This window comes from Kogia breviceps, chromosome 1, assembly GCF_026419965.1.
Source record: "Kogia breviceps isolate mKogBre1 chromosome 1, mKogBre1 haplotype 1, whole genome shotgun sequence".
Taxonomy (NCBI): Eukaryota; Metazoa; Chordata; class Mammalia; order Artiodactyla; family Physeteridae; genus Kogia; species Kogia breviceps.
Genome location: NC_081310.1, coordinates 4,459,943 through 4,478,228, shown reverse-complemented (window position 1 = coordinate 4,478,228; position 18,286 = coordinate 4,459,943). Strand labels below are relative to the sequence as shown.

Here is an 18,286-nt window from a genome sequence, read left to right as displayed (position 1 = left end):
TTTGGATCACCCCTATTTCCTACTGTCAGCCAAACTTGCTTATCTCATTTTAGGCCCTCACCTTGTCCCTACAGGTGACTGAATTCACAACCCCTGGTACGGAGCAACATTCAACAGCAAGTCCTGCTCACTTTTTTATATGACAAGAAAATGGTCCAGGGCACACAAAGTGGTCAATAATTCAAATATTTTAACAAGATCCCATTGCACACTTTAAAGATAAAACATGTGCCCAGGGCTTCCCTGGTGGCGCAGCGGTTGGGAGTCCGCCTGCCGATGCAGGGGACCCAGGTTCGTGTCCCGGTCTGGGGGGATCCCGCGTGCCGCGGAGCGGCTGGGCCCGTGAGCCGTGGCCGCTGAGCCTGCGCGTCCGGAGCCTGTGCTCCGCAACGGGAGAGGCCACAGCAGTGAGAGGCCCGCGTACCACAAAAAAAAAAAAAAAAAAAAAAAAAAAAAGTGCCCAAAAATACATATACACACACACATATATAAAATAAATGCTATAAATTATACAAGCTTACCTTGCTCAGGTAAGATATGTTATTCTGTTTTTATTTTTGTGGTTTCTTAGATAATTTTCAAACAACATATGTTCAAATCAATTAATTTTTAACTAATGTATAAGCTTCTAAGCTGATTATCATTAAGTTAAAATAGTTTTCACTAAATTTTACAGTCCCAATCTGTTTCTGTACAACCAAACACAAAAATCCCAGAAAGTTTTTAAAAATGTATTCAACATATAATGACTAAATAAGATAGTTTACTTGAATTTTATAAAACCGAAAACGTAATTCTTTAACAAAGGATTCCTGGGACTCTCATAGTCTTGTAAACATACATAAATGTAAAACAAATACATGAAGGCCAATTATTTTAAAACAAAAGTCAAAGAATCTCCTAAGATTATTTCCTTAATTTTTCATAAAGACATAAGGCAAAGGACAGATGTATATGTAAAGCCATGAGTCCACTTAGTGGCAAGGAGACTTCCCTCACACTTGTGCTTCCACGGTCGAGCTGATAAAACTTTTACATCCGAAAGTCAAAGGTTAAATAAAGGAAAGGAAATGTTTTTTGTCAAATAGTCAGGTAACCACTAACAGTTTAAGTGACCAGCACTTGGAGTAATCAAATCAAAGTAAGGAAACTGCCTTTCCCAAGAAAAATGTCTTGTGTCTAGAGGCTGTTTTTCTGCCTGGAAAAATTGACACAAAGTGTGTAAAACTGAACCATTCTGCTTCTAAGGGACCTGCTTCAAGGAAGGGTGTGAAAGCCTCAGGTTTGGTGCGAGTTATGGGGGAGGAGGGCAAACACTGAACTGTCTTCCTTATGAAAGTATTTCATTTTGAACCCTTGGCGACAACTTTATAGCTGTCAAATTATGTTAATCAAATTAGGGGCAAAGTTATTTCTTGCATTTTTGCTACTATACGAAAGCAATTCTAAATACAAACAATGACATGATTTAAATTAGTAATATCTCAGGGCATTTTTGAAATCTTGTTAAAGTAGGAGAGACATGCCATAGAAAAGGCTAAAGCATACAAAATTCACAATTAAATATGGACTTTTATATTAAATAAACCTGAATTCTAATATTTCTTCTAAAAAGTGAATGAAACAAATACAAATTAAATACACTTACTTTCAAATCTTATAATAGCATAAATCCAGTTGAAGAAGAACCCATGGTTTTGAGGGCACTGTGTGTGAATTTTCCAGCTTAGAACTAACTCTAAGGTAAATCTAAATCACTTTCAAGTCTTATAATGGCATCATCCAGCATGAAAAGTAGCTTTAAAGCTTTATGTGAACATTTTCTAGCTCATAACTCTAAGGCACAGAGTAGTTTTTATTAATAATGTATATAAATCACTTAGCAAAATGCTTGGCTTATAGTAAACAAACACTAAATGATGTTGCTATTAATTTATTTGTTATTATTAGTATTATCATTGTCCTCTCTAACCTAAAAGTCTTTGCTATGCAAGAAATCCAACACTCAGAGTTATTTTTTGCTTTTCTAATGAAAATTTACTACCAATTTGTATTTAATTTTACTTTGTATTAAAAAATCTTAAACATCCTTAAATGTATCCCATTTTCATTATGACTACTCTTTAGGGACCTAAAATATTTTAAACTGTTCGATATCAACAAAAACTCAAGAGATATTTATACTTTTAAAATTTAGATCATTAAAACACAAACTCAAACGTTAGAAGGTAAAATAAATGAAGAGTTTTTTGGTTTTTTTGGTTCTTTTTAAATGAACAGTTTTTTGATGAAGATATAGTTGATCACAATTTTTAAAAATTTAGTGTTTAACAGGACATAAAGACAACAGGAGAAATTATTAATTTCTATCTAAGAATCTTAAATCACTGATACTAAAAACGACCTCTGAATAATCAATCCAGTATTATCTCACAACAAAATAACTAAAACTGGAGTGTGTTTCAATATAAATGCACTAATTTTTCACAAAAGACAGCTTCAAGAAAAAGATGCTAAAATTTTTTCATATTTGAAAGTCATAATATATTCCAGGTAAAGAAATAAGTAACTAATTTTAAAAACTATAATCAGAAAGGAAATCATCTTTGTGCTAAATCTCAACTTTTAAGAAAATAAAAAAGTGAAATGACCAATTGTCAGATTAAGCATGTACAAAAATTCTCAGCACTTACAGTGGATAATATGAAAGCCATAGAAACTTTTTCAATTTATTAACTGCTTCTATATATATTCATTCACTTTACCAACTGTGAATAAAACACTACAGTTAAATATTTAGTTTGCTATCGAATAGAAAGATTTATAAATGTGTCTTAACAAGTCATGGAAGTAAGTCTAGAAGGAATACCAAAATTTAAGCAATGGTTATGTTTTACAAATATAAGTGCCTTTACTTTCTTTTTCTTTATTTTCTTCCGATTTTTCTATAGTAAAATATATTACTTTTGTTAACAGAAAAGCATGGCTAAAGACATATTTCTGCGTCTGGCTTATTCAACGATTTTGTCACTTTTCTCAATAAATTTTAGCCCTATGAATGCTTAATTCTAAGAAGCCTTAGAATTTAGGACTTAGAATTAGGGCTGAATTCTAAGAGGACCAGGACATTCCCAAACACTGAACGCAAACATGACTCTAAAGCCCTGGCAGCCACCAGTGAGCACTGAGAACACCAGAAGAGGTGGTCTTCTCTCACGGAACCCCCGGAAGCAGCCGAGTGTGGAATTCAAGAAACTGACCTTCAAATGAAGAGACCTGATTGCCCCAACCAATCGCATGAATAATTCGTTTGCTACTTCTACCTTCCCTTCCCACAACCCTCCAAAAATGAGTACTTAAGTTCTAAGTCTTGGTTTTATATGAAGCTAAACAAACTTTCTCCTACTACATCTTAAGGATACGATGAAATTGAGTGTTGTTGGAAGAGAAAAAATGGTAGGAAATAAATTGTAGGCGTAGTCACATTTCTCCTGTCCTCTCACAAAGCATTTCCACCACGTTGAACATTCTGTGTTGAAATTACAGAAAAACACTAATATCTGGCTCTAAGATGGTGATGGGAAGGTCACCTCACCTCACAAGTACTATTTTTTTCTCTTCCAAAGATCATTCTTTTACACTGTGATTCCAAATTTCAAGCGTGTAGAATGAAATGCCTGTTCCCTCCCCATTCTTAATTCTGCTAGTCAACAATGACCAGCTGCTGCCTTGGAAGTATCTCCAAGAAAACACACTTGTAGGACCATTTCCTGTCCTGGATGTCTTACCTGACAAAGGACGATCTGGGTAAATTCCCACACATTTTTAATATGCTCTTTATACAGTCCTGACATCTCAGAATTTTACAGCAGGAAAAACGGATTAAAATTACTTTTGCTCACTGCAAAATGTAGATGAATGCTGAAGCGTACAAAGTAAAAGAATTAGAGATCTAACCTTCTGTAAGTATATACAATCATATATTAATATATAAATCTGTTATTGACTACTCCTTAAAATATACACATTTATATATACATATAACTTGTTCTTTACAAACATAAGAACACACTATAGCTATTACCTTGAACCTTTTCATCATTTCACAATATAGCATAAACATTTCTCCAAGTCAGTATCTGTGTGTATAATTTTTCCTAACAGATAACTAACATTCCATTGTACTAGTTATGAATTCATTACTGTATGTATTCAACAGATATCTATTAAGTTTACTATTGTAGGCACTGGGGATACAACGCACCAGGGAACAGCACAGACAGCATTCCGGCGGGGGGAGGCGCCAAGTGGAGCCTGGGGGGTCAGTTCCTCCTGAGAGACCTCGACGCCCAGTGGTTATGCTCTTATAAACCGTGTCATAATAAAGAACTTTGCTCCCACCTCACTCCTCACCACTGGGCATAGTCCTGAGATTTAAATTTCAAGAACTGGAATTAACTGAGTCAGGGAGAAGGCGACTTTAAAAATCTGATATTTTTAAATTCCCCTTCAAAAAGTCATGCCATTTTACAGTCCTACAAGCAGCACATGAAATATCTATTTCCCATCATGGTTTTTTTTTTTTTTTTTTTAGTTTTTCATTTCTGCCCATCATCATGTGCTCGTTTCTTTTACCTCTAGTAAGGCTGAGCATCATTCATAGGTGTGTGTGTGTGTGTGTGTGTGTATACACACATATATATGTATATATATGCTATTCACATTACCTCTGTGAATACGCCGTTCAGATGCTTTATGTATTTTTCTATTGGGTTGTTCCTCTCTCTTATTATACTCTATGGTGATTAACTCTCTGTCACAGTGGTTGTAAATATAGTCCTACCAGCTTATTATTGGAATACTCCATTTCCGTACTATATTTGTCACCAAACAGAAGTTTTCGTCATTACGTAGTCAAAAGATGCCCACGGTTCTGGCTTTGGGATTCAATGTCCGGATCCAAGGGCCCTCACGGTTACGGGAGTCTTTAAAACTCAACCGGCACCTCTCCCAGCACACTCAGAGCCCCACCCTTCCTTTCAACACTTATAAAGTTCAATCTGAAGTGGTGGCGACTCGGCGCAGTCCACGGACAAACCAGACCCCGCAACACCACCACTCCTCTCGCCACAGCACTCGCCGAGACTTGCCAACATGAGTTTCACAGACATACACCGATTACACCTGAAAATAGGTATTTACCTACCCATCACAACTTTCTAAATAAATTGCTGAATTTGATTATATTTTAATTCTCTGTTCTCTAATTTACTGGCTATTCTCTAAATTGGCTACTCTCAAAGAACACCGTTGCATACTACTTTCCAGGACAATGACTGAGACGTGCCATTAACATTTATGAGATGGGAGTCTTTTAATTTTCTAGGAAAAACTAAGCTGTAGGATAGAATTTTCTCAATTTAAGATTCTCATTCTCCTCCACGATTTTTTCATAAAGTTTTGATACCTACTATCTCTTATCTACCGGAAAGCACCGTCAAATAACAAAAACTAAAGGAACATTTACTCTTTTTAAAAAGACTAAATAACCAATAAAGTATTATTGTGAAAGGTTTTCTTTATCGGCATAGACGATTTTTTTGTTTTTTATTACATTGATATAACTGAACCATCTTTTCTGCAGGTAAGACTATTCTTAATGCAGAGAGAACTACAACAGTCAAGTCTTCTTCCACCCAGACGAGTTTGAGAGCTACATAAAAATAGCCCGGGGCTTCCCTGGTGGCGCAGTGGTTGAGAGTCCGCCTGCCGATGCAGGAGACACGGGTTCGTGCCCTGGTCCGGGAGGATCCCACATGCCGCGGAGCGGCTGGGCCCGTGAGCCATGGCCGCTGGGCCTGCGCGTCCGGAGCCTGTGCTCCGCAGCGGGAGAGGCCACAGCAGTGAGAGGCCCGCATACCGCAAAAAAAAAAAAAAAAAAAAAATAGCCCGATTATGGTAACTGCTCTAGAATCTGCTTCCTACAAATTAATGACAACTGGTTTGGAGATACAGACGCTGTAGTAATCCTTCAATCATTTAACAAATAGCTATAGTTCATATTTTGTGTAAATATTTCGAGGTTAACAATGGCTTTCCTAAATTGAAACAGAAATGGCTAAGAATGTTTATTCTACAAGCCCATTCATAGGGACTACTGTGAAAATTTAAAAACTACTTGCTAATTATTCATAGGTTCATTGTATTCAAAGTACGTTAAGAGTTCAAAACAAAGAGGAAGATTTAGACTCTTTAATTATGGATATCAGGAACTCACTGTGGAGGCAGTGAGGTAAGCTGCAAAATAGATTCAAATATTACGTAAGAATGATGTCTATAACTTACTCTCAAATAGGTCAGCAAAAACAATACTACAACAGAGAGACATACAGAATTTGCGCGTGCGTGCGCATGCGCATCGTGTGTGCGTGCGCGTGCATCGTGCACGTGTGCGCGTGCGCACTGAGAGCGGTGGGCGGTGGGGAGAGACAGAAGCAGGCTAACAGCTGTGAATCTAGAGGATGTGTAGACAAGAGCTCATGGTACTATTCTCGAAACTTTTCTGTAAATTTGACTTTTTAATGAAAAGATTTAAAAATTCATAGAGAAAAATTAGAAAGCCCGTACAGCTTCAGTCTTTCCATTAGGGCAAACTTGTCCTGGGCAGAGTGTATAAGATGACAGTCCCCTTTAAAGTGTAGCTTTGGAACTTTCAGCGTGAAGCACAAGGATAAAAGGAGACCCCCCCCACGCCCACTTTCCACCTGGTCACTCCCGACCCCCGCTGCCCAAACAACTGGCTTGAAACTAGAAGAATCAGCCTACAGCTTGAAGCACAACCCTCTTCTGGATAAAACGTTCACTTTTAAGTTCAACTGTTCCAGAAGAAAAAGTTGTGCGGAAAGAAAAAATGAGGCACATCCACATTCTATTACTTATAAAGCAGTTAAACATTTACTTTTGAATAAAGATTGAAAAAAATTCTCCAACTCTAACAAATATTCTGGGTAGAATTTACAACTTAACCCTCAAAGAATGAGAGGCATGCAGCTGAACAGCAAATGAACAGAGCAGACATCAATTTTATACCAAAGTTCTCTTGCAATACTTTAATTATGACATTTAATGTTATTTCTTTTACTATAAACATTTCTATAGAATCTAGCTTGACCAATATCCAGATTATAATCACAGTATAGAGTCCTATTTGTATAGAACACACCTACATTTCTGAGTCATCAGGACATATTAAAGGGAAGCTAACCTTCAGGACCGTCCTCCTCAGCCTTAGCAACTCAAACCCAAGGCCCCCAGACAGTGACGCGCTCTCAACTGTCTACCGAGTGAGTCCAGGCCGACCAGGTAAGTGATGGAGGCGGACAGGCAGGGCTTGTGAAACAAGCAGCCTCCTGACACAAGGAGGCACCTGCTGCTCAGCACCAGCTCAGTGTTGCTGGGACAGCAAGACCAGCACTAGCAAAAGGAACGAGAAACGTGAACTTTATGCAAAATTTCACTAAAATTTATAAGGTTAGAAACACCTTCTAAAATTTTTGAAATACCATGTGGCCAAATAAAACAGCTCTAAACACTTCTGCCCAGAATCACCAGTTTGCAACCTTTACCTTCAACCAACAATTCACTTTCAAAAATCCAAGTTCTGGGTCAGCAATAGAACACATACTAACTTAACTGAATTTTTTGCATACTACTTAATATGTGAAGCATATATCATCTGACCTCGTACCTTAATTTTTCAAAAATAAACCCACAAAAACTAATCTTTAAAAGGGCCAATTCTAACACAACATTGTAAATCAACTATACTTCAACAGAATAATTAAAAAAAAAAAAAGGAGCCAATTCTCTGAAGCAAACTTCTACTGTTACTGGTAAATCTTTAAATCGAATTGATGCCATATAGAGAGATTAAATAGAATTATTTTTCAACTTAGTTGGATTTAAAGAAAACAATCTAAAAAATATATAAGCATATTTTTAAGCATCCCCAGCACAGCAAAGTACAAAGACACCGTTAATCTATCGTGCCTCCGGTTTTATTTCTTACTACAAATGCTTACCTGAGGATGCACAAGCAGATTTTCCCTCCTGACGTGAGTCGGCAGAATCCAAATCTCTGCTTACTTTCAATGTCTGTCAGTACGAAGGCAAAGTGCTGTCCGACTTGATTCTGAGACACTCTATAAAATACAGTAGTATTATATGACACTTTAAGCGCTGTGTGAGACTTTTCTTAAAGAAAAGCAAATGCAAGAATAGATGTATGCGTGGCAGTGTCTTCACCTTTCCAATCAGTTGGTTCTCAAAGCTAGAATGACATTTTAAAAACTAAAGTGAGCGTGAAATGTGTAAACTAAATCATGAAGCAAGTACCAAAACAGGTTGCAGCGCCTCATGGGCTGAGCAGTTCAGCATATTCTAATCCCTGACTAGGGAATCATAAGGTATCTTACCGTAAGCTTTCACATACTTGAAAGTACTCATCAAATAGTTCATAAACTCCGCACGTACTACTAATGGAACCGGGGCGGTGAGAAGCCGGTCATGTGACGGTCTGCCCGCCCCTCGCCAGCCCCTCCTCGGGGCGAGTCCAAGGGCAGCAAAGCGCGCAGCCGCACAGCCCACTGGCAGCCGCCGGCAACTCTGTCAAACTGCTGCTTCTGCTGACATTCTCACCCAATAAAGTACCATACAAATTGCTGCTGGCATTTTTTTTAGCATTCTCTTCTAGAGCTACCTGTATCCTGGTAATAAATTTCCAAGTACAAAATAAGAATACAATTTCTATAAAGAACGCTTACTACAAAGAATCTGAGCGAACGTGAACTAAGTATCATCATACGTGACACACTGCCATGTAAGGTGCGGGATAAATCATCACGCTGAATCTTTACTATTATTCAAAACAGACGACTATATTTCCTGTTACTGGCCATAACTCTGCCATTAGACAACAATAACTGAACATCTGCTTCCGTATCCCAAAATACAGTTCCCAGGACACCTAAACTTTGGCTTTGAGATAGCCACAGGAATTATGTACGAGGACACAAGCTACTTACCCCTACTGCCCCACTACTACAAATCATTTTCAACTGTCAGGAAATACTGCAGTTCAAACGCTGAACATCTAACAAACACGCTTCTATGAGGACAGGTTTGTTTTCGGTTTTTTAACTTTTGCAAACTTCAGAAACAACCTCTAGTGTCTACCGTGCCCTCTAGTGCCCAATGTCCACGATTTACTTCCATAGCTTTTCCTCCTTTATTTCCTCTTTGCTATTAATTTGGAAATTGCAACTTTAGCAGGCACAAGTGACTCCCCAGAAAAGAGGTAAAACAAGGGGCACCATTCACCAGCAGTACTTATTTAGTATCAATTAGCCCATCGTTCGAAAGGCTTTTATCTTTAACACTGTAAAATTTTAGATTTTTACTAATCTTTACTTTTAGCAAAATATTTTCCTAAAGTAAATTTTCTTTTAATATCACCTCACAGCATACCCTTAAAAAAACTGATAATAGGGTATGAAAATCACATGAAAAACAATAAATGATGTTATTATGCTCAGAGGGTTATATATTCTGTGACATTCCAGCTACACCCAGGTAATACTCTATTCATTCAGCATTTGTTCAGTAAAATACAAACATAATGAGATTTTCAAAACTGCTATGTAAGAGGGCTTCTCTTCAGCCTTCCATAATATTGCACTATTTCTATAAAGCTATTCTTGGGAGACAAGCAGCCATGAGTTTTACAATATCACACAGATGGTCTTTTCAATCAGGGTGAAGTGAGACAGAAACCAGGATATATACATCTAATTTTAAAAGACACAATTCTAAGGCTCTGATAAAGGACATATGAATGTTTTTTCTCCTAGTGCTTACAACATGTACCTGAAGAACAAAAGGAAGAAATGGAACCTTAAGACTAATCCTAACTGGCCACAGTGGAATAAACAGAAGATACAATGATTTAGAAGACTTCTCCATTTCAAATATTATTTAATTTTGAACCTTTAGTCTTTTTTGTTAGAGGCAATGGGGAAAAAAATACATTTCATTTTATAAAGAAAACACATGGAATAATTTTAAAGTGCTCACTGAGATAGGCTAAGGTTATTTTAAATGATGACTTATACTGTACCTTTCAACGTCAAAGGGGAAACAGAACTTTGGCACAGTCTGTAGTACTTCCTGCAAATGCAAAAAAAAAAAAAAAAAAAAAAAGAAAGCTTTAGAATATTTTTAAAGATGCAGTGAAAACTTTTTTGGAGACATTTTTCAGGAAAGAAAACGTTTGTCTTTTCCTTAAGAAAAATAACAGAGGTTCCTGGACTAAAATAATTGATTATTAAAAAGGAATTAAGTGTGTGCTTTGGCAGATTGCACTGACAATGCCACGGAAGCCCCAGGAGGGAAAGGCCCGGCCTGAAGGGTATTAACACCCCTCACATCCCCGCTGGGACTCCCTTCAACAAGGCCATATGGATTTTACAAGAAGCACCGCACCATATGGGTAAGCTGCGTCTGCTGCTGCTTGTACCGCAGAGTAGCCACAGGGACTTCTGACAGATCCTGGCTCAGAAATATAAATGTTGTTTCAATTAAAATGCAGGCAGAGAAAAGGGAATGAAGTTGGCAGCAATGAATTACTGAGAGGTGTAACAACTCTACGTGCCCCAGAGCAAAATGGTTCCAAAAAAAAAACAGGATTTTCTACAGCTAAAGAAACACACTTATATGTTGAACTCTTGGTAGATTCAACACCAGTAACACTAAGTTTAATCCCAAATAACACTCTTAAAGAAATGTGCATCTAAAAATAAGCCTTTAATGTAAAACTACATAGCTTCTACTCTGTGCACTTTTATTTAAGAATTTCCTAATATGAAAATCAATGTTTTAATTAAGCATAGAAAATAACCTTACTGACTTGAAATCTGCAGTGATTTTATAGTTATTATAAAATAATTTTAAAAGCTTTTAGAAATCATATACATTAACAAGTATAACAAAATGCAGATAACTGTCAGATATTTGGCAAAAAAAAACAGAAAAATATCTATTTTGTTAAATATGAAAAACAACTCAAAATTAACTCCTGTTACAGAGTCAGAATTGAAGATACCATCACACAAGTTTAAAGCCAGGCGATTTTACAAGAGAAAAGCAGAGACTGATGAGGAGGCTTCATATTAAAAGAGTAAAAAGAGCAAATATCTTCATGCAGCAGCCACTCCCCAGCAAAAAGACGCCCTATCACTACCTCTCTACCAATAAAACGTACATTCAGAGAAATCATCAGTATGTGACTATTAAGCCCTATACACAGTCATAGGATTGAGTGTTTTAAGCAGAATTTCTCACATTCTTTTAAAATGTAAACTGGTATAAAGTATCAAGTAAAAATAAACCAATGTAAAATTCCAATGCCAAAACCTAAGAAAGCTTCAAGAGCCTTAAGTCCCTGAAGCTGAAAGAAAAGCATATGTAAAAAAGCTATCTTCTATCTTTAGGGCAGGGTACCCAGGTTTGCTTATGAACATATACATTTGTAAGTAGGAGCGCAAACCCCGTATTTAGAAACAGCTAACTGTTTTACTACTGACAATGTTTTATTATGAATAAATGGAACTAAAAGAGCTGCTAAGCTTGAAATAATTCAAATTACTTAAACTGAAAACAGGACATTACAAAAGAGAACAGTTCATCTGACCATTGCTAATCCTTATCTTGCGCTGCAAAAAGTGAAGCCATTTCCCATATTTACAACACACATGAACGCTACTCAGATACTCCCCCTGCAAAGCTGTTCGTATCATTTCTGTAACAATAAAGACAGTTATTCAAAATCCACTGTCTGCTTCCAAATACACCCGAATTAATAATATATTTCACATCGATTTTAAGACTCAAATAAAGAAGAATGTTTCCCAGTGAGTTGCTCAATCGTTCACACCCTCCCCCTCCCTCCTTCCAGAAGCAACACACACGCACACACTTCTGCACAACAGCCACGGCTCGCTCCCCAACTGCCAGAAGCGTCCCTCGGGGGACAAGTCTTTAAACCTCCGCACTCTTTAAAATTCAACCAGCCAGCAGGTCTATAGACTCGTGTATAAACAGGATAGACAAAAAAATCCTCTCTCAGCTTATGTCACTGACAAAGCAGCTCAGCAGTTGACTGCTCCTCCCCTGACAGCGTAAGCCGGGCTCACACAGATCAATGGCTGCAAGTCCTACCTAGCTCCCAGGGCTCGGTTTTCTTCCTTAATTACAGGTGCTATTCAAACGGAGATTGAAAAAGAAAAGAGAGAGAGAGAGAGTTGGAGGGAGGAATAAAATACATGCAAATAGTTTTTTGGATCCTTTTAACAATGATGTTAATTGAAAACTGTACTTGTATATTGATTAGAAGCGCTCATAAACTCTGGTATTTCCACCGCAGTGTGTTCTCGATATGACACAGACACACACACATTTCTGGGTTGGCATCCACAGATTATGTGAAAGGTCTAAGACAATACTCTTCAAAAGTTATGTTTCTCTGTTCCTACAGGCTTTTGTTTTTATGAAATACCTAATTTCCTTAGGCAAGAAAAATTATCCGGGTTCTCAAAATCCTCTTAATTCTCTAAAATATGTTTTTACATAGAAAGAACACATTGACTAATAGGTCAAATGTTAAAAACAGAAATAACAAAAAGAATGATATGTTAATAGAATACAGAATTATGACTAGCAAAATACAAGAGGCAATGACACATATATCTGCATATGCCCTAAAAACAACATGCTTACTACTATGTAAATAAACTGACTTGGAAATATATAAATGACTGAAAACAAGGACTAATGCAAATTTACACACTGTGGTTTTTTTGGTACTATATCCTGTATCTGTACTAATAAGCATTATGATCAAATTGATCGTGTAAGAGAGAAGAAATTGCTCGTGTTAAGAGTGGTATATTGACTCTCTATCCATGAGGTTACCATTGAGCATTATAAATTGATCAAATAAAAGAGGAAAGGGGCATTTAAGAATCTACTTTAAAAAAAAAAAGCTGAAAAGTTTACCTCCTGATTAGAGTTCAGTAACCACAAAGGTCTTAGAATTTCTCTGAAAAAACATCTAAGAGGAGAGGAGATGCACCACTGTTAGGATCAGTACCCGTTTTCCTTGTCCTCGGTGGCTCCTCCCCCTGCGCTCCACTGAAAAGCTGAGGTTCCAACCAGCCCTCTCCACCACACTCAGTAAATGACACCTGCCTAGGCAATCTCACCTACGCCCACGGATTCAACTACAACTACCAAATGTCTTAGTCCTACAGTTCAGATATTTCTGTGAACTCCAGGATTATACTCCCAACTACTTTCTATCTCTGAACGTTCCCCAGACACCGCCAATTCAGCACGAACAACAACTGAGGTCACTCTTTCAGTTTTATCTCTTCGTCACCCAGGACGGCGGCACCGCCCACCCCGTTACCCAAACAAGCACATGGTAGCTGCCTAGACCTCTGCCTTTCCCCGACCCCCATACACAATCATTCCTCAAATTCTGTTAGTGCAGCTGCATAACCGGCTGTCTCCAGGGCTTCTCGATGGGAGGGCAGAAAGAATTAGACGGAAGATAGGACGGTATCAGATAATCACTTGGGAGGGTTTTACAAAGCCCACTTGAGTGCCTACAGTAGGGGTCTCGACTGTTTAACTTGGTTTGAATGGCACCGATAACTAAGGAATAAGACTCACTGTATCAGATAAGGGCGCCTGCTGTACACAAGCAGCAGTTACCCTCTCACTGGAGAAGCGACACGGTGCTCTTTCGGGGAGGACCCGGCGGCCTCCTCGAGGGCTCAGGAGTCCTCCATCCTCCGGCCCTGCCGTCCGGAGCTCGCGGCCTGGTCCTCAGCCACCTCTACTAGTGGCCGCAGAACGAGCTGCCAGAGCTCAGCGGACCACATGAAGACACCGCCGTATCCAGCGAACGCTTCCTGGTGGCTCCTTCTATCAGCGAGGAAACCTTTCCCAGGAGGCCCACCGGCTGACTCTCCCGTCGCAGCTCATCAGCCAGAAGGTGGCGGCCACTCCTAGACTAACCACGGGCAGGGCAAAGGTTACCCATGCTTCGCTTAGCCTTAGACCGCTTAGAGAAGTCGGAATTCAAACCCATCCATTTTCCACTGGCCGCAACACCTGTAATTAATTGTAAAGAAGCTTGAGCGAAGCGTCATCTTCTCTTTCTTAAGGCTCCTCGCAGTAATTTTAATTAGATAAGAATTACAGTTCTACCAAAGTTCTCAGGAAAAATATACACGATATTGCATAAGGACAGTTTTCAAATATGCATAAATTTATTCATTTGAATAACACTTTCAGAATCCTTTTGCAAAAAGGGGGCTTTACTTATCAATTTTACTCTAATTTTTCACATAGCCCACTGATTCCTAAAAAGATGGTTACTTAATTTTGAGTATTATCTCCCAAAACAAATGAGAATTCATTGATACCATGTATTCACTCAATCTATTCGTGCTTTACGTGGGGGAAAAATCAACATTTTTTTCTCAAAAGAAATACTCACTGAGCTACTTAGAGACAAGCAGGTTGCACAGCACACGACAGGGATTCCCAAACTGCACCTGAGCTGCTCCGGGGCACCACGGCACACGCGCAGGGGTGCTGCGAGATGCTTTACGTTTCCAAGGACGCACGGCTACACTAACAGGGTGATTACACTGGGATGCATTTTACTAAAACGTAGAACTACAATTATAACGTAAACTACACAGATAGCCTCTTGAAACAGCGTCTCAACTTTCTGAAGTTTTTTAAGCTTGGAGACTCTATTTTAAACTTAGAGCCAAGGAATAACTATCAGAATAACTGAGCCCACTGCAGGATTTTTCTCTTGGTTTTACTTTTATGTACGATTTCAATTAGAAGTAAATTTCTCTTTCATCCTTCTTCCTTAATTTAAGGAAAACACCGAGTCTGTGAATCCTGACACTAACAGTGTTTAGATTGTTAACGCTGATCAAGTTATTTTTCACTATCAAAAATTAAGAATGAATTTTTATTGTTGAAAGATTTAAATAACTGCCACGAAGCAAATACAGTCGACGGTAGAAAGAACTGTATTGTAGAAATACGAATTTTGAGGAATTTGGTTCTATGTGTATCAGTCAGGTGATGAGAGCTCTGTACTCAACATCAGCTTAATCTAATGCCAATGAAAAAGCCTAGATTCACAGCAGTACAGCGTGACGTTACCAAAAGTACGTATACTGTACTTAACGACTAGATAGGTGGTTTACTTGGCAAATAAAAGGAATAATACATTTCCCTCATTAATTTAAGATAAAGAGAAGAATTCAAAAGGCATGAAAGTATATATATATAAGCAAATGGGCTTCCAAAGTTTTTCTGTAAAAAATTCTATTCCAACCACCTTCAAATTTTTATGCCTACGTTAACACTAAGTTTTAATCAGTGATTTGAATAACAATTATCCAACTCTAAGAAAAAGCCACCTAGGAAGACTCCCTTTCTTTTTCCCTGATAACCATGTAACCTCCCACTCCTTTCAGACTAATATTCTTTGCCTCACTCACCCCTATTTTAAGTAGTAACATTTTCTAGATCAAAGGAAACACCTATATAATAAAATAGAGCACTGCCTACTCTATTTATTTGCATTACAGACACTAAGCTACTTAAAAATGAATATCCAACTGCCATTAAATCAAGATAAGTAGAATGAAGTAAGAAAAAGCCTCAATTTTTAGAGAGAAACAAGTTTTACGCCCGTCAACTGCTCCGCTACCATGACCCCAACCCACAGCTAGATGCTGTGGAGAGTAAAGGAAACGTGACTACTAATTTTCAGAGCTACGACGAGATCGCAGAAATAGGCACAGGCACCAGTGTGCGGGCACACACCCACGAGGCGGCGAAGCCCAGTGGTCAGTGCCCGGTGCTCTGGAGCCAGGCGGTGACACTCAGACCCGGCTGTGCCCGCCCCCGGCTAAGCGCCCCCGCCACCACCTCTAGAAAATGTGCCGAATTTATCATCTACCTCGTAGGATTAAGTGAGGATTTACTTGGGATTTATATGAGGATTAAGTTTAAAATCCATGTAAAATGATTAGACAGTGTCAGGTACATAAAACCCCACTGACAACTGTTAACTCTTTTATTAATTAGTTACTTATTTTAAGAGCTCAAGTGTCATATGAATTCCAATGAAGAAGATACTTATTTATTCAACAAATATTTACTAAATAACCACAACATTTAAGGTCCCGTGTCCAATGACCCATGCCAAAACATGAACATACTGAGATACAAAATACAAAGTATTACACTGAATAATTTATCTGCCTCCTTGGAAGATGGTTAACATAGTTAATTAATATAGGTGCCTATGGATATAGATATGGATTTGAATATATTCAACGATTTCTGTTGAATCAAACACAGTGGAAGCGAGCTCGGTTAACGGTGCAAAATCACACGCTGATGTCTTCAGGATGTACAGGAGCTTACTTTGGGCTACCGTCCTGGCTACGTCTTTGAATTCAAAACATCTTCAAAGAGTCACGCCAACAGACATTTTTCATTTGAGGGAGGGTTTACTAATAACCTTCTTTTTTCGTGTACTTATTTATCAAGGCACGTAATAAGGATTAATTACCAACTCTGCACGAGGCGCTGGCCAGCGTGAGGAACGACGGCCTTCCCGCCCCCTTCGCCACCTCAGAGGGGGCCTCCCTGCAACCGTGCTGGCGAAGACACTGCTGGAGACGCCCTTAGAAAACACATCCTCTTGGCAGCACTGCCCTTGATCACTGAATTATGTCTTCCATTTCCTTTGATTTTAAGTCACTCGTCGTCCTTTGTTAACCTGTCCCTGGATTTCACATTTATTGTCCCCAGTCCTGTGGACTGCCAGACCCTTGGTTCACATTGTTTCTCATATGCTTCAGACCCAGGCCATGTGCCATCTTTCTGTCACTGTATTCATGTAAATATTCTCCTTTCATTGGGTAAATCACACATTAAAGAATGTATTTTGCTGTTATGGGTGACAAATGAGGTATGATACGTCCCAGAGAAGTAAGCTACAATTATCCTTTTTTTTTTTTTTTAATTGATCCTGCCTTGAACCTAGTTCAGAACTATGCCTGCACTGCTTGACTTTCCCTAGATAAGTGAATCCTACGATAAACCAGATGGGAATGTTGTTTGTCTGATGCTTTAAGAAACAACAGAAACTTCAGTTTTAGAGCATAAATCAGGGACCCTACACTTGAGATGACTACTGTTTTCTAGGAGCAACAGTACACACACTAATTATTTCTCTAGACCTTGAAGGCCCCTGGAGTCTATAAGGTCCCCTAGTAGAAATGAGAATCACGGCGTCTTTTAAAAGTTTGGAAAAATCATAACTGACTATTTACCCATTTGGAGGCTTTGTCTGGAAGAACTGAATTATAATTACACAATTATAAAATACAGACTGTTCTATGAAGATTATTTACTTACGTATAAAGTCTTATCAGTACTAACTCATATTTACAAACTCAACATGAACTTATTTATATGAATAATTAATATGCTTATGGACATTTATTTTTATTCATTTAGCAAAGATTTAACGTGTGAAGAGCAATCAAAGACAATAAGAATGTAATGTAATAAAAGCGTGGGTGGTAAAAGTGAAAAACACCAGGGAGTCTAGAAATCAGACATGTACACCAAATTTAGCAGGGGTGCTTCTGGAGGAGTGTGGTGGAAGTGCCAAGGGAAGAAATCTCATCTACTGCTAAACAGAGAAACACAGAGAGAACAAGAAGTTGGCCCGACTATTGTACAACGAGAGGGAGGCAGAGAGGAGTTACGGGTGGTTTTCCCATCACAGGAAAGAATATTACACAAAGGTCCAGAAAGGTCTGGAGATGCGAAAGCACACGTACGAAGTCTGGGAGGATGATAAGAGAACGTGGCTTGAGAAATAAGCAGGGGACTGATTCTATCACAAGGGCTTTAGGCCAATTAAGAAGTTCTGACGTGATGCCAAGAGTAGGGAAACCACCGCTCCCGGTTTGCCCAGAACCCGTTACATGCATCTCCTCGGCACGGTTATCAGCGGCAGCCCCTTCTACTCTCAAAAGTGTCCAAGTTACACTTCAGCATAACAGAAATCACAACAGCGGTGTCCTGGGGCTGTGGGAGTGGGCTGGCAGGC

General features: G+C 38.6%; 1 protein-coding gene across 8 annotated transcripts in view; it reads right to left on the bottom strand.

Annotated features, from left to right (window-relative positions):
* Nucleotides 1-18,286, bottom strand: part of DENND1B (DENN domain containing 1B) — a 258,787-nt gene that overhangs the window by 152,756 nt on the left and 87,745 nt on the right. For all 8 annotated transcript variants that reach the window (XM_059055774.2, XM_059055749.2, XM_067027477.1 and 5 more), the window contains 2 exons: nt 10,175-10,224; nt 8,082-8,201 (listed from right to left, as the gene is read on the bottom strand). In XM_059055774.2, coding sequence (XP_058911757.1) covers nt 8,082-8,201; nt 10,175-10,224 — 170 coding nt within the window. The remainder of the gene's footprint in view (nt 1-8,081; nt 8,202-10,174; nt 10,225-18,286) is intronic.